The sequence below is a fragment of the Heptranchias perlo genome, chromosome 29 (assembly GCF_035084215.1).
Source record: "Heptranchias perlo isolate sHepPer1 chromosome 29, sHepPer1.hap1, whole genome shotgun sequence".
NCBI classification, from domain to species: domain Eukaryota; kingdom Metazoa; phylum Chordata; class Chondrichthyes; order Hexanchiformes; family Hexanchidae; genus Heptranchias; species Heptranchias perlo.
The window spans coordinates 32,206,619-32,229,406 of NC_090353.1; the positions used below are offsets into that span (position 1 = coordinate 32,206,619).

The 22,788-nt window shown below is 42.6% G+C and overlaps 1 protein-coding gene across 1 annotated transcript; it reads left to right on the forward strand.

Moving 5' to 3' along the window:
• Positions 1 to 381: 381 nt before the first annotated feature.
• On the forward strand, positions 382 to 12,963 carry hsd11b1la (hydroxysteroid (11-beta) dehydrogenase 1-like a). Its single transcript, XM_067968631.1, is given in 9 exon segments — positions 382 to 432; positions 435 to 471; positions 2,976 to 3,103; positions 5,526 to 5,637; positions 6,385 to 6,466; positions 6,886 to 6,895; positions 7,340 to 7,433; positions 7,925 to 8,107; positions 11,898 to 12,963. Coding segments are annotated over 9 exon segments (882 nt in total). The 3' UTR covers positions 12,083 to 12,963.
• The last annotated feature ends 9,825 nt before the right edge of the window (positions 12,964 to 22,788 follow it).

Sequence of the window (22,788 nt, forward strand, 5' to 3'; positions counted from 1 at the left end):
ATGGTCATGTGCGCATGCGCCAATGCCTATATTAACCCTATCCTGGACTGTGTATCATTGAAAGTCTGAGGGATGGTCCCTGTGGTGTCACTAAACATGGGGAACTATCTCTGCATTGTCAAATAGAGCCTTGCACCTGCTTCCAGTTTGACTACCACTGTTTGGATCAAATTACACATTGTAGGTCAGAATATTGTGTGACTGGTGTTCAATTAACCCCCTCACATCCCCTCCTTGCCTGTATTCCTGTGCACTAGAGGGTTCGACCCACAGCTATAATATTGGACAGCTGCAATTCCCATATGGAAATAGGTGGTTACCATCTGCAGCCTATTGTTGCTTGTCATGCTTGCTTTTTGTGTACGATTTGTAGGTGTCCAAATGGCAGGGTTTGCAAAGTCTTTCATTTTTATTTTAGCAGTTTCTGCTGGGTTTTTTTGGCAGTGCTCTGGAGAGATACTTTTGATTCTGGTAAAGCTTTCTTTTAATTCTTTGCACAACTTATCCTGGAATTTGAGACCTTTCCCTCTTAAGGAAAAATATTTTGAAGCCAGTAATGGGACTCACTTCTCTCAGGTTGCTTTCTGCCAAAAAGTTTCTCGATGTTTCTGTGTCAAAGTTTTGAGTGTCAGTTTGGCTCAGTTGGGAGATTTTTTTTTATTTCAACTTTTTAATTGGGTTCTCAAGAATGTACATTTGCAGTGTATGAAGCTTTTATACGTATAGGTTTACATTCACAAACATCTTTTGAGTGAGATGTTAAACAGAGGCTCTGCTTGTTCAAGTGGACATGAAAGATCTCAAGGTACTTTTTAAAGTAGAGCAGAGAGTTTACTCTGGGGTCCAGGGTAATTCTTATCCTTGAATTCAAACCCCTCTATGGCCTCACCCCTCCCAATCTCTGTAACCTCCTCCAGCTCTACAACCCTCTGAGATCTCTGCGCTCCTCCAATTCTGGCCGATTTCCTTCAACCCACTGTTGGCAGCTGTGTCTTCAGCTGCCTAGGCCCTAAGCTCTAGAATTCCCTCCCTAAACCTCTCTCTTCCTTTAAGTTGCTCCTTTTAAAACCTACCTCATTGACTAAGCTTTTGGCCACCTGTCCTAATATCTCCTTATGTGGCTTTGTGTCAATTTTTGTTTGATAATTGCTCCTGTGAAGCACCTTGGGATGTTTTACTATGTTAAAGGCACTATATAAATGTAAGTTGTTGTTGTCCAGCCAACATTTGTCCCTTAACCAATTAACTGGTCATTTCATCTCATTTGTTGTTTGTCTTTTCTGCATCCCTGTCTAGCTTCTCTCCCATTGCCCTGTTTGCCCTCCTCCAAGTTCATTTTGTCTGTGAGACCCAACTTCTGCTTCCTTGACCCCATTCCCACTAAACTGCTGAACATCCACCTTCCCTTCCCCCATGTTAGCTGACACTGTAAAATTATGAGGGGCTTAGTTAGAGTGGACAGGAAGGATCTATTTCCCTTAGCAGAGAGGTCAATAACCAGGGGGCATAGATTTAAAGTAACTGGTAGAAGGATTAGAGGGGAGCTGAGCAAAAATTTTCACCCAGAGGGTGGTAGGAGTCTGGAACTCACTGCCTCAAAAGGGTGGTAGTGGCAGAAACTCTCAACACATTTTAAAAAGTACTTGGATATGCACTTGAAGTTCTATAACCTTCAAGGCTACGGACCAAGTGCTGGAAAGTGGGATTAGGCTGGGTAGCTCTTTTTCGACTGGTACAGACATGATGAGCCGAATGGCCGCCTTCTGTGCTGTAAATTTTTCGATGTTTCTAAACGGTTCCCTCTCCTCAGATACTCTTTTCCCCCCCCCTTTCAAAGCCGCCACCATCACCCCCTCCTAAATCAAAAACCTCGCTGTCCTTGCAAACTGCCGCCAAGCTTTCGTTCCCCTCCAAAGTCCTTGAATGTGTCATCACCTCTCAAATCCATGCCCACCTTTCGCGGAACTCCCAATTTGAATCTCTTGGATCTTGTTTCCGTCTCTGCCACAGCACCAAAATGGTCCTACCCAAAGTCACAAATAACCTTCCTTGTGACTGTGACTTATCGTGCCCGAGGGTGGTTCATTATCCCTCCTCAACGTGTCTGCAGTCTTTGGTGTGGTCAACCACACCATCCTCCTCCAATGTCCCAGTCAACAACCTGAATGCCCCGCTAAGGAGCTCCTTTTCCGTTGAGCTAACGAAATGTCTCCTGATGTTTATTAATCTTATCCCGCATTCCTTTCCTGTTACGTTTAATTGCTGTTCAGTTCCGTGAATCTGTCAACCACAAGCTTTTCTTTGATTCTGGATTCTTCAGCACTGACCACATGACATAAAATTTATATTTAAAAAAAAAATCACATTCTCACAGTTGTTCTCTTCTGCAGATCTTACTGGTGTCCTTCAACCATACCAGTGAATACAGGTCCCTGCCATCTCTCCAATCAGCTTCTCCATTAAAGAAAGAAAGTACTTGCATTTATATAGCGCCTTTCATGACCTCGGGATGTACCAAAGCGCTTTACAGCCAATTAAATACTTTTGAAGCATAGTCACTGTTGTAATGTAGGAAACGTGGCAGCCAATTGGCGCACAGCAAGATCCCACAAACAGCAATGAAATAAATGACCAGAGGGGGGAAAATGGGCTGGAGGGAAGAAAACACTCACTTGTGAGTGGACTTCATACACAGGGAATCTTCCATTGTCTGTGCACACAGTGGGCAAGGGGCATTTGGAGCTATAGTTCAAAGCAACCCTGGTTACCTTCACTATCTATCTCTTTAATTAGAACGCTGCTTTTGGCTCAATTATCAAATGCTGATTGTTCCTAACCTTGTAAAAGCTTCCTGTACCGTAATCCAAAACGGTGAGTGCAGAACACGTAACGGTGTCATTTCCTCAACTAAAGTCTTTTTAAAAAAAAAATAACCCTGCACATATCATGACGTTAAAAATAAATAAAATTATCAGTTGAACAGTTACTGTCTGGTGCCCCTGTACTGCTGACTGGTGCTAGTAAAGGAATAGGTGAGCAGATGGCATATCACTATGTCAGGTTCGGTGTAATAACTGCACGAAATGAAGCTCGTCTGAAACAAGTAAGAAAAAAAAATAAAGAACTTGTATTTACATAGTGTGTTTCATGACCTCGGGATGTCTCAAAGCACTCCACAGCCAGTGAAGTATTTTGAAGTGTAGTCACTCTTATAATGTGGGGAAACATGGCAACCAGTTTGCGCACAGCAAGGTCCCACAAACAGCAATGAGATTAAAAGACATATTCTTACACCCAGGAAATAGTAACAAGTCTAAACTGGCTAAGCCGTTAGATAGATGCTATTCGTTTACTTTTTTCAAGGATCACAGTCTTGAGCAGTGTTACTCAAAGGAACATCCTCACAGCAGCACAAAGTGCTGGAAAACGATTCTACGCCTATAATCTCCCACACAATGGGCAGATGGGCAAGTTGCCAAGTGAAATTGCCCACAGCTTGGAGGAGGGACCGGCAGTGGGAGGGGAACGTTGGACTGGTAGTTGCATTAAAACTACAGGTCCTATTGTTGGAATGGATCCCTTTCTCTGGAATGCTGAGATAGCCCCCCTGCTTCTGATAACAGCCTCCTGATAACATTGCCTTGCTTTCTGTTACTGGACAAGTTGCGTCAGAAGACTGAGTTACGAGTAAAGGCAGAAGAAACTCGGGCTTTTGAGCCTTGAAAGGAGGGGATTTCTGAGGTGACGGTATGCAGCATAGAAAAACAAAAAATCCATGATCACTTCTCGCCACCACATCTCTGGCACAAACGATCAGCTGTTCAGCCAGAGTTCGGCAGAATGCCAGGGAGCGGATAGCTGCCTTTTTCTCTTCGGTAGATCCCCGCCCAGGATGGGATTCTGTGTCCAGTTGAAGTTGTGATGTGGAGATGCCGGTGATGGACTGGGGTTGACAATTGTAAACAATTTTACAACACCAAGTTATAGTCCAGCAATTTTATTTTAAATTCACAAGCTTTCGGAGGCTTCCTCCTTCGTCAGGTGAACGATGTGAAAATGAAATCCTCGAAATGAAATCGCATTTATAATTCACAGAACAATGCTTGGTGATTACAGACAGTTTTTTCAACTGCCCGTTGCCAAGGCAATCAGTGTGCAGACAGACAGGTGTTACCTGCCAGGTCTCACAGAATATACAAATTTCTGTGAGATATTCTGTGAGACCTGGCAGGTAACACCTGTCTGTCTGCACACTGATTGCCTTGGCAACGGGCAGTTGAAAAAACTGTCTGTAATCACCAAGCATTGTTCTGTGAATTATAAATGCGATTTCATTTCGAGGATTTCATTTTCACATCGTTCACCTGACGAAGGAGGAAGCCTCCGAAAGCTTGTGAATTTAAAATAAAATTGCTGGACTATAACTTGGTGTTGTAAAATTGTTTACAATTGTCAACCCCAGTCCATCACCGGCATCTCCACATCATGACGACTATCTCTATGGTGGAAGTGCATGCTTGACTCTCGGGGCCAAAGTACTATACCAGGAAGTGGTGCTCCAGCTAACGTTACGTGACGGGAATTTTAGCATTGTAAAGGCCAATCAAAGTGCCACCTGCAGGCATAACAGGTACTGCAAGTAAATGTTAACATTTTTAAAATGGGTTTTCCCATTGAGAGAGTCTTCAGTTTCAATGTATCTTGAGATGGAATGATGTAACCCTAACCTGTAACAACCTGAGAGCATTATTAATATACAATAGATACTTTAATTTGAAATTGTTTATAATTAAGTAGAAAATCTTTTGGGGAGTTAAGATCAAGTGTAGTTTTCAGAGTGGTTGGAGGCACAATTATAGGAGTTTGTAATGGATAAAGTTGGCACAAAAAGTTTCCAACGGGAAGTAAGGTTTTATAGATAGGTCAGTGCACACTTCCTAACATTTTTAATATAGATCGGAAACTCTCAAGATCGAAGGTGGATTGGAATTAGCATGAATTAGCGTGTCTTTGTCTTAAGTCAGCATAATTTAAAACATTTAATGTTAACAGGGTTAAAAAATAGATTGAATGCTATCCTGGACTGTTTGTCTTTTTTCTTCTCCAATTTTCTACCCGTCTCTTGTGAAGACCCTGACTTATTCTGGAAGTTCTATGCAAACTGGTTGACCCCCTGGTATTTTATGCAATCTTCATGTGTAATCCTAGACAGTGAGCAAGGATAACTGAACCATGTAGGGCATCACAATTAAGCTTGATCCTGTCTTCACCAGAAATCCACACACTCATACTTTGCAGCACTAGTCACTGGGCATGATTAGGAGCAGGAACTATTGCTGATTTTTCCCCATCCCCTTCCCTAGCGCTGAGGTCAGTGGTGGTCCTCCAACTGCTCTTGTGGCTGGGACCTGCACAGTCTGGGAACCAGAGCCAGGACTTTCATGGCTCAGTTCCATTCTTGACCATACACTTACCAATTCTTCGCTGATCTAAATTTTAACCATTTTGTGTTTTTATTTTAAGAGGTTGAGGAAAAGTGTTTAGAATTGGGCGCAAAGAAAGTCTATTCAGTTCTTGTGGACATGGCAGATCCAAAGCATGCAGAGGAGGTTGTGCAGTATGCCCTGGAAAAGCTGGGTAAATGCTTTACTCTTAAATAAGAGAGTGAGGGAGATGAGAATTTATTTTTACACAGCGAGTTATTGTGATCTGGAATTCACTGCCTGAAAGGGTGGTGGAAGCAGATTCAATAGTAACTAAAAAAAGAAATTGGATAAATACCTAAAAGGGAAAAAAAATTGCAGGGCTATGGGGAAAGAGCAGGGTGTGGGACTAATTGGATGGTACTTTCAAAGAGCTAACACAGACACGATGGGCCAAATGGCCTCCTTCTGAGGCCATGGGTAAGATGGGTATAGAGGGATATGGGCCAAGTGCAGGCAATTGGGACTAGCTTAGTGGTATAAACTGGGCGACATGGACATGTTGGGCCGAAGGGCCTGTTTCCATGTTGTAACTTCTATGATTCTATGATTCTATTCTGAGCTGTAAGATTCTATGAGTCTGTGTCTCTAAATTCCTTACACAGCCGGTGAAACATTTCTTGATATGAGGTATTTTAAAATAAAAGACTAGTATTGTGACTAGGATTTTCAGTAAAGTGCAAACTGTAAAACCACACCCAGAGCTACAGTTATTACTTGAGGGTAGAATTTCTTATCAGCGTGAGTTACAGTGCGATGAGATTCGAATTCAGCACAGGGAGGACGCAGGATGGAGGAAGCGATTTAACTGTATTTGGAGCTTGGGAGGAAAATAGTTCAGTGGAGCAATGATCATAGTAGAATGGGCCATGTTGCTTTACACGTTCAACGTTTCTCCCAGGTTCTTTGAACTATTTAGTTTTGAATCACATTGGATCAGATCCTTTCCAGATGTGGAATCGAAATGCTGAGCAAACCGGTTGATGCGAGTAAGCTTTTGGTTCAGTTGAAATTAATTTTTTTTAACATTTCTGTAAGTGTGTTTTGGCTGAAATGCAAAAAATTAAATACTGTGCGAAAGAAATACCCCTGAGTAGCGCAAAGATTCAGCATCTGAATAGGCCAGATAGCTCCTCACTAACCTTTTTCTCAAGGGCCACAATCCCAAGTAGTGCCTTGCTTGAGTGGTGATTTCAAGACAGCTGCGAGATCCTGCACCTTGATGGGACCTGGTCCCGTAGCTTTCATACAGCCTTTGGATTCTGAGGCAGCCCAACCTTCTAACAGTATTCCCTTGCCTTCTGTCACTGAACAGACAGAAAGGGAGATGGAATGCGCTGCAGTCCGACCCTGGCAGCATCCTGTGGTTGGGTAGGTTATGAATGGAGACTTGGAGATACACGGTGCAGCAAGTTTTCCAAGGACCTTTTGGTAAAAAGAAGGTGGGCCTTAAGTGTCTTCTGGCTTGTATTAACGGTACCACTGTGATAGACAAAGATTCCCTTATGCCATTTGGGGTATTTTGAAGGTAAATTGGCCATACATTGCTTGGCTGGTACAGAGAAAGCAATGATTGAAGTCACTCCGGATAGTGACCCAACAACTTTGCATCGCTTGTGTGATCCAGCTGAGAACATTATCATTCTCCTGCACTATGGGTCTTGGCCCTTCACCTGGAATTCCGAATAAAAATAAGGTGAATATTAATTTTCTGAAGAGCTCTGTGCCACCTAATCACTATCAATTAGTTAATGTCACAAGTTTTTTGCAGACTCATACCTGACTGCACTGGAATTTGTGTTTTCTGTTGCATGAATTTTTTTTTTGACAGTATTATTCCTTCTTAAACATTTCAGGTGAACTTCTTGAGTGATGTCCAGCCGACATCAGCAGCACTTTCCACTTTAATCAAAAGCAACGGATCAATTGTTGTTGTCTCCTCCGTTTGTGGTAAGATTTTGGCTGGAATTCTGTTCAATTTGCTGCCTGCGCTGCTATTTCCTCCGGGCTGGTTCCAGCTTCACCTGAAGGCTCTGGCTCATAACTGGCCTGCGGTTCCTGGCGTGGAGCTGAATGAGGTCAGGAACGTCTTGGGTTTCACCCCCAGTCTGTGATGAGTTAGCTGATCACAGCAAAGGTGAAGGACTGCAATTAACCTCATGTGGGGTGCGGAGACAATTGAGCAGGGTTCCCACTCTTGATCGCTGTTAGTGGTTGCTGCATGTGAGTGGATATTTGGCAAGGACCATGCCCTCACCCCTAACCCACCCCATGCCATGGCCAAATAACTAGCCAATACACCATCTAGGTTCACCCATAAAGAACGGCCCACTTGGCTGAAGGGCAGAGGGTAGCCAGAACCATAACCCCATTAAAAAATTAGGAGAGGGAGACTGAAAATCGGAACCTGTAACAAACTTACCATTTTATTTTTCCAACAGGCAAAATTGCTACCCCTTATTTGGCCTCGTACGCAGCTTCAAAGTTTGCTTTGGATGGGTTCTTCAGCTCTCTGCGCCGTGAGCTGGCAATGCAGGAGAGGAACGTATCAATCACGCTGTGCATCCTCGGACTGATTGACACTGAATCAGCCATGGAGAAAATCCAAGTAGGTTTTGTTGGATGTGAACAGGTACACAAACCAAGGATGCTCAATTCGGTACGGAATGCGGTGTCGAACCACAAAACGCTGACATTGCCGTTTCTGGGTTTTAGTCCGTTTAAGCCTAATTTTGAACTTTACCTTTTAGGAGTGGGAATTATTGGGTTAAACCCCAAAGCCTTTCCTGCACTATTAGATCCCCCGTGGCATTGCCCACGGATAAGTCTAGGACCTGGAGTTCAGTTTCAATGTTTACCACAGTCCTGTAGCAGCCTCAATATGTTGATGGCTTTCCTACCGCTGCAATACATCAACTTTACTGAAGCAATATGTTATACGGGGGTGGTCACTAAAGGCAGCACTTCCGCATGTTAAACAACCGCACCCAGATAGGTGGTTTTACGAGCAGTTGGTCCTGACAACTCACCCAGCTCTCACGACTGGCTCCAAGTACCGCACCCCAGGAACTTGCCTTGATTAGCCTGCTAGACCTAGTGCGAGTAGCCTAGGAGTAATGGTCCAATATTTGGTGAATGCTAGACCCCTGGAGACCGATTGGCCCTATCTTTGTTGCTGAGCTGACGGACGGGGAGTTTAGTAGTGTTCGTACATATGAACGTACGAAAATGACAGACCAGCTGGTCCATCAAATCTGTCCCACACTCATGATGGCTGGAACATCATGACGAGACACCTCCTCCCTCCCTCCTGGAAAAGGCGAAGAAAACCCAGGGCCAATAAGGGAAATATATTCTGGAAAATTCCTCCCCGACCCCCTCAGGCGAGCGCGACCTTGTCCAGGACCAAGTATTTTCTGTAAAACCACTTACCTTCTACGTGAATGGCATGAAGTAAAAATATTACACGTGTTTAAAATGAAATTCAACAGAGAAGTGTGAAGTGATGCATTTTGGTAGGAAGAATGAGGAGAGGCAATATAAACTAAATGGTACTATTTTAAAGGGGGTGCAGGAACAGGGAGACCTTGAGGTGCAAATACACAAATTTTTGAAGGTGGCACGTCAAGTTGGCATTGCTGTTTAAAAAAGCATGCGGGATCCTGGGTTTTATTAATAGAGGCATAGAGTACAAAAGAAGGGAAGTTATGCTAAATCTTTATAAATCACTGGTTAGGCCTCAGCTGGAGTATTGTGTCCAATTCTGGGCACCACACTTTAGGAAGGATGTCAAGGCCTTAGAGAGGGTGCAGAGAGATTTACTAGAATCGCGCCAGGGATGAGGGACTTCGGGTTATGTGGAGAGACTGGAGAAGCTGGGGTTGTTCTCCTTTAGAACAGAGAAGGTTAAGGGAAGATTTGATAAAGTCGTTCAAAAGCATGAATGGTTTTGACAGAGGAGAACATAAGGAGAAACTGTTTCCAGTTTTAGAAGGGTCAGTAACCAGAGGGAGCAGTTTTAAGGTGATCGGCAAAAGAGCCAGAGGCGACCTGAGGAATTATTTTTTTTATGCAGCGAGTTGTTATGATCTGGAATGCACTGCCTGAAAGGGCGGTGGAAGCAGATTCAATAATAACTTTCAAAAGGGAATTGGATAAATACTCGAAGGGAAAAAATTTACAGGGCTATGGGGGGGAAGAGCAGGGGAATGGGACCGATTGGATAGCTCTTTCAAAGAGCCAGCACAGGCACGATGGGCTGAATGGTCTCCTTCTGTGCTGTACCCACTACGATACTGTGATATGATGTTACTAATACCAATGGAGACTGGCCGCGCAGATACAATAGGGTAAATTGGGCAAGGTAGAGCTCCCAGGTGGAGTCTCGCTGTCGGGGGTGAAGTTCACAGATGGGCTATTCAACATTGTAGGGCAGTTTCCGCAACCCACGCTCCCCTTCAACAAAGTTTCGCACCGAAGACTTTACCTTGCAGATTTGACCCTAATATTTGTACAACTATTTACCTACCACCGCATGAAACTTGCAAGTAAATTTGTTTATTCTTCTCTTCCCGAAACTTCTTGTTCTCAGTTATTTACATGATACTTTTTTTTTTGTCCTGCTCGCACAATGAATTTGTGGTATTTGCTTAAGATACGAGTAATTTTATTTATTTGTTCGTTTTAACCTCCTCCCTCCCCAGAATCTTTTTTCTTATATTATTTGCATGATTATAAAGGATTTTTTTTTTCTTTCCCTTTTACTTCCACAATGGATTTGTACATACCGAACGTGTGAAAGTGTCGGACAGGAGAAGACCAGCTGATCCATCTAGCCCGTCCTGTACAGTTGTGGTGCACTCATGCATCACAATACAGACACTCCCTACCCACCTGGAGCCATGGAATCTCCTGGGAGAGGTGAAAAACCAGATTTAAAAAAAAACAAAGCTCAATTGTGGAGGGGGGAGAAATCTGAAAAATTTCTCTTCGACCCCCTTAGACAATCGAAACTAGTCCAGGAGGCCACATTGACCTTGACTTCTGTTACTTGGCACCTACCTTTTTGTATGACGTGATCTCTGCCCCAGCCAGGAACCGGGTGAGCTCTCTCTTTTGAAGGTATACAGCTAATCGGCAGATCACCGCACGAGACTGCTTTCTTTCATAGGGTTTACTAATCTCTGGGAAAAGAAGTGCCCGCCTGACTGGCTAACTAACCTAGTTCTACCCTTACGTAACTTACAAACGTGACCCTGGTCCTTCCCAGGCTTTCTAATTGAAATAATTTGTCAAATGTGAAAACAATCCAGTCATTATTTTATAGACCTCAATTAAATCACCGCTGAGCCTTCACTTCTGTAAAATATATAGACCCGGTCTGGGTATTCAAAGGTTTTGTAAAAAAATTGGAGCGATTTGTTTGGGTTTCTGGTTTGCGCTTGGCAGCATTTCTCTCTGTCTATATTCGAACAAATGAACGTGGTTAATCACCTGAGTCAGTCAGTGAAGTGTCACATACACGTTCACACGCACTGTGCACCCATGACAGACACAAGCCTATTAATTAAACGGACTCATTATTTTTCTTTCCAAAAACGTCTTGTCAGCAAAATTGGTTTTGTGTGTGTGGTTTCAAACGGTCAGCCCGTTGATGAGACTAGATGCTAATTTAGGTGAGCAAGATGACAAAAAAAATCACCAAAATGGAACTACAACATAGCATCCATTCACATCAATTTCTCAAGGTACTTTACACAATGAATTATTTTTGAAGTGCAGTGACTGCCGTTATGTAGACAAACACAGCAGCCATTCTGCATCAGCAAGATCCCACAAACTGCAACAAGTTACTGACTGAGACAACCCCCTGCTCTTCTTCAATGGCACGGTGGGATCTTTAACCCCTGGCTGGTAAGACCTCATATTAACATCTACTCTGAAGAGCATCATCTCTGACAACACAGCATCCCCCTCAGCACCTTCTGACGCAACAAAGAACTTGAAAGAACTTGCATTTATATAGCGCCTTTCACGACCTCAGGACAGCCAGTGAAGCACTTTTGAAGTGTAGTCAGTGTTGCAATGAAGGGAAACGGGGCAGCCAATTTACGCACAGCAAGCTCCCACAAACAGCAACGTGATAATGGCGAGATAATCTGTTTATCTCAGAGGCGAGAGTGTTACCAGCTGAGCTAAGGTAATAGTGTGAGTGAAGCAACTAGAGAGATTTGGTTACAACATGAAAATCATTTAAATAACAATTTTACATAGATGAACAATCCAGCAAGAGAGCCTAGTGCAGATTGCCTTAATATTACTAAATGTTTGCTTGCAAAATTATTTTGATATCTTCATTTTGCATTGATTTATTTTCTTCTACATGTCCATTTTGAACCAGGAATGTTGTAACAGGGACCCCTTACCCAGCCTCTGAAGCTGCACTGGCCATTATCAAGGGAGGAGCTACGAGAGCCCGAGAAATCTATTATCCATGGTGGACAGCTATAGCTGTGAGCGCCCGGGGCTGGTTTCCTGCAATAAGAGACAAGATGGTTCGCAGTTCCTACCAGCAAAAAGGCAAAGAAGTCCGAGATTAATCTGTAGCTGTTGTATGTTTCTGAGGAGGTGCAAAACCTTCTACACAGAAATGGGCAGACATTACAACACGAAAACAGGCCATTCGGCCCAACCAGACTGCCGGCATCTATCTCCATGTGAGCAAATAATTCGAGTCACGTTTCCAATAGTTCGAATCATGTAACCAATCACCCGACACTGCATAGATCCCTCAACAAACAATTAAGCTCGGATTGACCTGAGGCTGTGTTTACTTTACAACAATTGGACTTTGCGTCTTTAGCGAGGAAAAGCCCCTCCTTAGCAGCTTAGACCTCCTAACCCGCCTTAGTTCCCCTTCCTCCTACAATCTACAGGCTTTTAAAACTCAAGCTGGTGTCACCTACTCACTCCCCTTTTGCACATTACAACAATAAGTTGCATTTATATAGCGACTTCAATGTAGAAAAACACTCCAAGGCGCTTCACAGAGGCGTAAGGAAAAAATAGACGCTGAGCAAAAAAAAAAGAGATATTAGGAAGGGTGACCAAAAGCTTGATTAAAGAGGTAGGTTTTAAAGAGAGAGGCAGAGGCAAAGGGGTTTAGGAAGGCATAGCTACCAATGCTGGGGAGAAGGGAGGAGTGGAAGCACAAGAGGGGTAAGGAATGTGGCGTTCTGTGGGGTTGTAGCGTTGGAGGATGGTTTCAGAGATGGGGAGCAGCATAAAACAAACAGTTCAGGACTTGTGAACAAAGGGAGAGGTTAGGAGAATTTTTTTTTTATGCAGAAGGTTGTTAGGACCTGGAACGTCCAAAGGGCCGGGGAATAGGACTAAGTGATCGGTCCTCTCGAGAGTTTGTGCTGGGCTGAATGCCGCTTCCTGTGTTGAAAAACTCTATTAAAACAAAGTTTACTCCTGATCTCCTGTGCCTACTGTTTACTGCACTCATCAACCATGGGGAGGGGGAGAGGGGGGGGACAATTGCAAGTTATATCGCACTACATGGTCCTGACAAGACTCCTGTCTTGCCACTGTTTAAAAGACCCACTTGCTGTGCAACTGTTAAAGCACTGCAGGCAGCAACTGATGGCAGACGACAATAAGTACTCCTGAGTGTCACTTTGTTGAAGTAGCAGCTGTAATGATGGATTAATGACAGGGTCAGGCTATAAATGAGGCTAAAGTTAGCCATTATTATTCGTACAGACTTTTAGCGAAGCTCTTAGATTAAAAGTGTGATCTCACCAAAAAAGATCACTGACTTGTAGTTTATCACCTCTTACTGCTCCTTGTTATTATCCAGCCTGATTTTGGCCGGCTTTTGGCAACCTTGGTGCTTTCTTCTCTACTTTCTCCTTCCCTCGGCCCATAAAAAGGTGCAGTTATCCCCTATTTTCTCCAAAATTCAGTGGTTCCATTCTATAATAAATCAGCCTTGGTCCTCACTAACTATAGAAATATTCATTTTAAAAAAAAAAAATGTATCTAGCTCCCTTGGTAGTTCAGCTGGTTAAGGCAATGAGTAGCTGAGTCACACAGATCAGGAAGGTCCCAGTTTCAATTCCCAGGCTGTACTGCGTTAGATGCTCTAAGGTTGGATGCTACCATTGGTCTCAGAGCCCCTTGGGTAGGGCAGCATTGGCCAGGATTGCTGCTCCTGGCTGCTCTGCAGCAACCCCTGCTGGAAGTGTAAGTGCATGGCTGTCAGGTGAGAACATAGGAACAGGAGTAGGCCATTCAGCCCCTCGTGCCTGCTCCGCCATTTGATAAGATCATGGCTGATCTGTGACCTAACTGCATATACCTGCCTTTGGCCCATATCCCTTAATACCTTTGGTTGCCAAAAAGCTATCTATCTCACATTTAAATTTAGCAATTGAGCTAGTATCAATTGCCATTGGCGGAAGAGAATTCCAAACTTCTACCACCCTTTGTGTGTAGAAATGTTTTCTAATCTCGCTCCTGAAAGGTCTGACTCTAATTTTTAGACTGTGCCCCCTACTCCTAGAATCCCCAACCAACGGAAATAGTTTCTCTCTATCCACCCTATCCGTTCCCCTTAATATCAGTACTGAGGGAGTACTGCACTGTCGGAGGTGCCGTCTTTCAGATCAGACGTTAGACTGTGTGCCCTCTTTGGTGAACATAAAAGATCCCATAGCACTATTTCGAAGAAGAGCAAGGGAGTTCTCCCTGGTGTCCTGGCTAATATTTGTCACTAAAACAGATTATTTGGTCATTTTATCTCATTGCTGTTTGTGGGAGCTTGTTTTCCACAAATTGGCTGCTGCGTTTCCTGCATTACAACAGTGACTACACTTCGTTGGCTGTAAAGTGCTTTGGGATATCCTGAGATTGTGAAAGATGCTATATAAATGCAAGTCTTTCTTTACCAATAAATGGATCTAATATATGCAGAGTATTGTGCATCTGTAAGCCTCTCTCCTTCTGTCAGCTGACTGTTGTAAATTATACACCAACGTCGTGATTTTGAGAAGAGGATGGAGCCTTTTAGTAGAACCTGGAGGGAAAAATTGCAAGCTAACAAATCCAGGAATGAAACCGAGTACATGGTTGGCTATGGAGTGGGGGGAGGCAGGGGGGTAGAAGGAGTGAACTGGAGTTTGGTGTGTGAGGGGGGGTGGGGGTAGAGATTAACTGTGGCTATAGACTGCCCTAATGACAGGATATGAAAATAGGTGGTCAGTGAAATTAATGTAGAGCCTTTGTTCAGGGAATGCTGCAGTTTTATGTCGATGGTGGTCACTGTATTGAGCTATTCGATCCACATGAGGGCGGAATTATTACACTTCATAAAAACACTGAGGCAAATAATTCAAAACAAACTTTTTTTCTCTCCTCCTGAAGGCACCAACGCTGCTATAATATATAATACAGGCACTGTGTATAATATATAATACAGGCACTGTGTATAATATATAATACAGGCACTGTGTATAATATATAATACAGGCACTGTGTATAATATATAATACAGGCACTGTGTGTAATATATAATACAGGCACTGTGTATAATATATAATACAGGCACTGTGTATAATATATAATACAGGCACTGTGTGTAATATATAATACAGGCACTGTGTGTAATATATAATACAGGCACTGTGTGTAATATATAATACAGGCACTGTGTGTAATATATAATACAGGCACTGTGTGTAATATATAATACAGGCACTGTGTGTAATATATAATACAGGCACTGTGTGTAATATATAATACAGGCACTGTGTGTAATATATAATACAGGCACTGTGTATAATATATAATACAGGCACTGTGTATAATATATAATACAGGCACTGTGTATAATATATAATACAGGCACTGTGTGTAATATATAATACAGGCACTGTGTGTAATATATAATACAGGCACTGTGTATAATATATAATACAGACACTGTGTATAATATAATACAGACACTGTGTATAATATAATACAGGCACTGTGTATAATATATAATACAGGCACTGTGTATAATATATAATACAGGCACTGTGTATAATATATAATACAGACACTGTGTATAATATATAATACAGGCACTGTGCATAATATAATAATACAGACGCTGTGTATAATATATAATACAGGCACTGTGTATAATATATAATACAGGCACTGTGTATAATATATAATACAGGCACTGTGTATAATATATAATACAGACACTGTGTATAATATATAATACAGGCACTGTGTATAATATATAATACAGGCACTGTGTATAATATATAATACAGACACTGTGTATAATATATAATACAGGCACTGTGTATAATATATAATACAGGCACTGTGTATAATATATAATACAGACACTGTGTATAATATATAATACAGGCACTGTGTATAATATATATAACAGGCACTGTGTATAATATATAATACAGGCACTGTGTATAATATATAATACAGGCACCGTGTATAATATATAATACAGGCACTGTGTATAATATATAATACAGGCACTGTGTATAATATATAATACAGGCACTGTGTATAATATATAATACAGGCACTGTGTATGATATAATAATACAGACACTGTGTATAATATATAATACAGACACTGTGTATAATATATAATACAGGCACTGTGTATAATATATAATACAGGCACTGTGTATAATATAATAATACAGACACTGTGTATAATATAATAATACAGACACTGTGTATAATATAATAATACAGACACTGTGTATAATGTAATATTACAGGCACTGTGTATAATATAATAATACAGACACTGTGTATAATGTAATATTACAGGCACTGTATAATATAATACAATATGTATAATAAAAAGAAAGACTTGCATTTATGTAGCACCGTTCATGACCTCAGGACATTCCAAAGTGCTTTGCAGCCAATTAAGTGCTTTTTGAATGTAGTCACTGTTGTAATTTTTTTAAAATTCGTTCATGGGATGTGGGCGTCGCTGGCGAGGCCGGCATTTATTGCCCATCCCTAATTGCCCTTGAGAAGGTGGTGGTGAGCCGCCTTCTTGAACCGCTGCAGTCCGTGTGGTGAAGGTTCTCCCACAGTGTTGTTAGGAAGGGAGTTCCAGGATTGTGACCCAGCGACGATGAAGGAACGGCCGATATATTTCCAGGTCAGGATGGTGTGTGACTTGGAGGGGAACGTGCAGGTGGTGTTGTTCCCATGTGCCTGCTGCCCTTGTCCTTCTAGGTGGTAGAGGTTGCGGGTTTGGGAGGTGCTGTCGAAGAAGTCTCGGAGAGTTGCTGCAGTGCATCCTGTTAGATGGTAGGAAACACAACAGCCAAATTTGTGCACAGCAAGATCCCACAAACAGCAATGAAATAAATTACAAGATCATCTATTTTAGGTGTTGGTTGGGGGATAAATTTTGGCCAGGACTCCAGGGAGAACTCCCCTGATCGTCTTCGAGTTGTACCATGTGATCTTTTACATCCACCTGAGAAGGCAGACAGCGCCTCGGTTTAATATATGCGAGAGATGATACCTCTGACAGTGCAGCGCTCCCTCAGTACTCCATGGATTATGTGCTCAAGTCTCGGGAGGGGGACCTGAACCAAAAATGTACTGACTTCGAAGCAAGGGTGCTACCCACTGACACCAATAAATGGACGTTGAGCCAAAGAAGGAGCTATTAGGAGGGGTGTCAGTGGGCTTTACGGTGGACGTTCCATCTGCATCTCAGCACAAGTTGGCGCCTTCAGGAGATGGGGGGGGAGAAAAGTGGGAGCAGGGAGTCAGAAAAAGAAACAGCTCCTTGTGTTTTCAGAGTGGTCAACAAATCATGGAAACTTGCCTCTGAACTGATGAAGAGAGTTTCTTTGTTGCAGACAATAGTTGTTGAGTTTTCTCACTCATGTGTACACCAGATGTTGAGAAGGTTGGCACTGCCGGGCAATGTTTTTTTCCCCCCTGTTAATGTAATTGCATATTTCTGCCATCAAGGGGTGCTGGTGTTCCATATAAACCATTGGCCTGCCAGTGTGAAAAACACCACAGTGTCATCCAGTGGCTGATAACGGTGCTGCGATCAAAGCTTGGAAAATGCTGAAAATCTCACATGCTTCACAATTCAGGGTTTAGAAAAGAACATTTCCCCCCAAATACAATCAAAAGGAGCACCCCCGGTAACTCAGTTGGCAAATGCACTGCCCAGGGGAGTTGTCCCCGGTGACCTGGCCAATATTTATCCCTCAACCATATTTCCCGTATTTCATCCTGCCTTTATAGGTGTTCCCTGGCTACCTTGAGAGTGCTTTCCCTCATCCTGATATAAATACCAACCAAGGTTGCGAGTTGAAGCCCCTCTCCAAGTACCTGAGCACGTGATCTAGGCTGACACTTCAGGACAGTACTGAGGGAGTGCTGCACTGTTGGAGGTGCCGTCTTTCGGATGAGTCGTTAAACCGAGGCCCTGTCTGTGCAGGTGGATGTGAAAGATCCAATGGCTCTATTTGAAGATGAGCAGGGGAGTTCTCCTGGTGTCTTGGCAAAACCACCAGAAATAAGGTCATTAATTCATTGCTGTTTGTGAGATCTTGCTGTTTGCATATTGGTGTATTTGTCTGAAAACAGTGTCCACACTAAAAGTACTTCACGTGAAGTGTTTGGGATGGCCTGAGGTCATGAAAGATGCTATATAAATGCAAGTTCTTTCTTCTTTCTGGGTAAAGTATTATAGCATTACCTGGGCAGACAGGGAAACCTTTTTAGATTGCTTATTTCAGTCTTTAACTGCCAAACATATGTGTTAAACAGTAAACGAACCAGCAAATAGTGCCACTAACACAAGAAAAATTTTCACAGTAGTTGTTAAACTTTACTAGCGCCTCGTATAATAGAAAATAATAAATAGCTTGCAGCTCCTGTGGCAAATTATGATATAATTAATTTTTTTTTGCATAATAGGTCTTTATTCGTCCCTCACTGACTTGGCAGTAACCTGTCTCAGTGAGCTCTCTTCACGGGCTTTGAACGATGCAGATCAAACTAATTCATTTTGAAAAAGCCCGCTCTCTTAAATCCCTTCAAAAATAATAAGTGGCACCAAGCAGAATTTAAATAACTGTCTGTTCAATGCAAAAATCTGCCAATCAGACACGTGACTAAATAAATCCTACTGCACGTTTGTATTTGAATTGATTGCATTGGCTCTTCCTTCAAGCAATTTGCCCTGTGACCAACCGAACTTCATTTCACAGCTGCCATCTTGGTTGCGAGTGGGTTTGTGAGATTGCATCTTTGATATCAAGCAAGGTAGCACAGTTGTCATTTTTAGCAGTGAACTTGTTATAAAAGTGATCCAGGTGGGGCTGTGAATGGTGATGCAGATTATGCTGTTGCATCAGACAAGACATATTTCACATCACCACTTTTCAAAGGCCACTGAAGAAGTTTGGGGGAGAATTAAATGGTCAGTTCAAGAGCTGGACAGTAATTTGCCTCAGGCTAACTCATATGTAGAATATATTACAGCCACAGCTACAGCCTTGAGTTGATACTGGTTTTGTTAACTTTTCCACACCTGCTGTTGTCCAATTAATAGAATGTACAGAAACAGGCCATTCGGCCCAACTGGTCTACGCTGGTGTTTATGCTCCACACGAGCCTCCTCCCTCCCCACTTCATCTCACCCTATTTACATATTTAACCCCCATCTTGATTTTCTCTTTCCTCACTTCTCTTCCCTCCCTGGCAACATGACAAATAGACTCGTTCAACCAACCAGAGGACGGAGACTCCTTACATTACCTGAAAATAATGTCTTTACTCTTGACAACTTTTAACAATACACTGGCTGATCTCCTGTGGCACTGCTCGTGGTAAGAGAATACATTACCTTATAAAGACAGCTGCATTATATCATGCAGCATGCGGTGTATTATTCTGCTGCTAAGGGGCAGCCGCGTGTAACTTGGCCCATCCCTCTAAGGTCACAAGGTTCTATTGATATATGTAGGAACTTCCTCAGGGTAATTAGAGGCTCTTTTGATACTTTTTAAGATGACACACCAATTTGTACATGTTAACCTCCCTCAGGTGAATATTCCTCATGCCTGAGCCTAGACCGTGTCAGCAAACTATTTGACCATGGGGGACTGCACAGTTAAGGCCCATGCTGTGTTCCCCTGATTGCCACCCACGCACATTTACAGCTGTCGTGGTGGGGGGGGGAGGGGGGACCCTCTCTGAATTTTGTTTCCACTTCACCAATCCTGTAGCAACCCAACCACAGCCCTTGGCTGAGATCAGCTAACTGGGCGATTGAACATGGGCCCTTCCTGGTCTGTATGATTCAGTTACACCTGGGTGCATTTACCCACTCCTCCATCAGGGGGAGCTCACATCAACATAGGAACAGGAGGAGGCCATTCAGCCCATCGAGCTTGCTCCTCCATTCAACTAGATCATGGCTGACCTGAACCTCAACTCCATTTACCCACCTTTGACTCATATCCCTTGATAAACTCACCCGACAAAAATCTATCGCTCTCAGTCTTGAAAGCTCCAACTGTCCCCCAGCAACCACAGCCTTTTGGGAGAGATAATTCCAGACTTCTACTACCCTTTGTGTGAAGAAGTGCTTCTTGATTTCACCCCTAAATGGCCTTGCTCTGATTTTAAGGTTATGCTGTCTTGTTCCCCCACCAGAACAAATAGATTCTCTTTATCTACCCTATCAAATCCTTTTATTGTGTTAAATCATTGGGTGATTGGATCACCCCTCAATCTCCTATACACAAGGGAATACAAACCAAGTTTATGCAACTTGTCCTCATAATTAATCCCAAGTATCATTCTGGTGAATCCGTGCTGCACCCCCTCCAAGGCCAATAGATCCTTCCTGAGGTGCGGTGCCCAGAACTGATTGCAATACTCCAGATGAGGTCTGACCAAGATTCTATACTGGAAGCATAACTTCCTCCCCATTGCATTCCAGCCCCCTCGAGATAAATGCCAACATTCTATTAAACTCTCTAGTACAATTATTCTGGGAGATGCATTTACCAATTTACTGTTCCCCTTGTCTCAGGCACCTCACCTGACAGCCAAGAGAGTTACTTCCTGCTTCTCATCCACCTGGAGTGAGAGAAACAAGTAATATTGATTACTGGGGCTGTGGAGAAAAGCTTTGGGTTTTCTTTATTGTGACTGGTCTCCTTTTGTTCTTGAAGTTTGGGAAGCTGCCTGGACGAGTTGTAATTACTGCAACCTTTCACCATACTCTTGGTTCACTTGGCTGAACTGAAGCATCCATGTTACATCCATGCAAGATCCAGTTTTAGGTCACTGCAAAAAGGACTCTAAGAATTCCAAAACATTTTGTTATTTTGGTCTCAGAAAATGCAATTATCATCAAAAGTTAAGTACTCAACTTTTTTTATTCTGCTGATTTAGTTTGTTTCTGTATAAACTTAAATCTTATAATAAATATTTTTGTGGCTTAGCCTGAAATGTATGTCGTAGCAATGTTTCCAAAGCAACAAAAATAGAGGCCTTGGGTGCAAGTCCAGATTTTGCCTTCTCAGCAAGGAAAAGGGAAGACTTTCCAACTCCCTCTCATTTCTGAACAATCAGCTGCACTTTTTAAATAAACATACCCGTATATTGTTACTTGGTTTGCTGGTAACTTGCCCACTGGTCAGACGATGACAATAAATTATATACACAAAATGGCGACACTTTTTTGAGCAAGACTTCAGAAGCTCACTCGACAGAACCACCTAGTGGCCAGAGCCTGCAACTACATTGTGACCATTGATGAGGCCAAGTTGAATGTGAAATGTTGACATAGCAATTTATAATGGTAAATGTTGACAGAAATGTGTGACCAAAAATTGTGACAACTAGGAATAAGGTTTGTGGACAGGAAATATACATTCTATGTCGGATTCTTAATGATATAGAGATGTCACACAAAAGAAATAAAGGGCTTAAGAACATAAGAACATAAGAAATAGGAGCAGGAGTAGGCCAAACGGCCCCTCGAGCCTGCTCCGCCATTCAATAAGATCATGGCTGATCTGATCCTAACCTCAAATCTAAATTCATGTCCAATTTCCTGCCCGCTCCCCGTAACCCCTAATTCCCTTTACTTCTAGAACAGCCCAAAGCTTCTGGGAACCTAAAGCAGTCCCCGAACCCCAGCAAATGTGACACCTGATGTCTTCAACGCTCGGTTAAATGTTCACAACATTTTTCTCAGTTTGAAAGATTCGGAGCAGTGAGTTGCATGGAGGGAGTTAAAGGAGGAAAGGGGAAGAGAGGGGAATAATGTAAGGTAACTACTTTGGTTCTGTAAGAACAAGGTTTGACTGCACACACAAACCTCTACATAGTAGCAGTTTAAGTAATGTCTGATCACTGTAACACTAAATCATTGTCAAATTGCAAACATGTCTTGAGGGCGTTTTCATTTACTGTTAATGGCTATCGCTAGTGCTGATTCAGTGCTGGACAAGGCAGTGATTCCAGTAAAGGTCTGAGCCCACGCTGCAAAGCAAAGATGTTCCTCGCCAATACTTTTGCTAGTCAGTGCCACAGTCATGAAGTCCACTGGCAGGTTGCCCTGAGCTGACTACAGCTGGTTTCCTGGTTGGTTTATTGAATTGCCTCATTTTTATTATCCATGTATAAACACAGCCCAGCTGTATTTAGTCCCTCGATTGCAGACTGTAATAAGTAATTGATAGTAAATGTAGCACTTTACAGAGCTATAGAAATCTGCACAAACCACAGTCATTTTGGTGCTGTTGACACTTTTATTTATGCTATGTGAGATTTATTTTAGATGCAGTTCTCTGGTATTATCCCCCCAACATACAAGCACATACATACACGCACACAGGCACATATATACATGCACACAAGGACATATATACATGCGCACAGACACACATATATACACACACGAGTATATACATGCGCACACACAGACACACGCACACACACATATATACATGGACAAAATGCACATACATACATGTGCACACATATACACGCACACAGGCACACGTATATACATGCACACATATATACACACAGAATCACACATGCACGCATACACAGGCACACGTATATACATGCACACACACAGACACAAGCACATACAGACACACATACACACGCACATATATACACATATGCACACAGACACAAATAGATACATGCACGAACACACTCATATGTTTATTCACACATGCATACACACAGA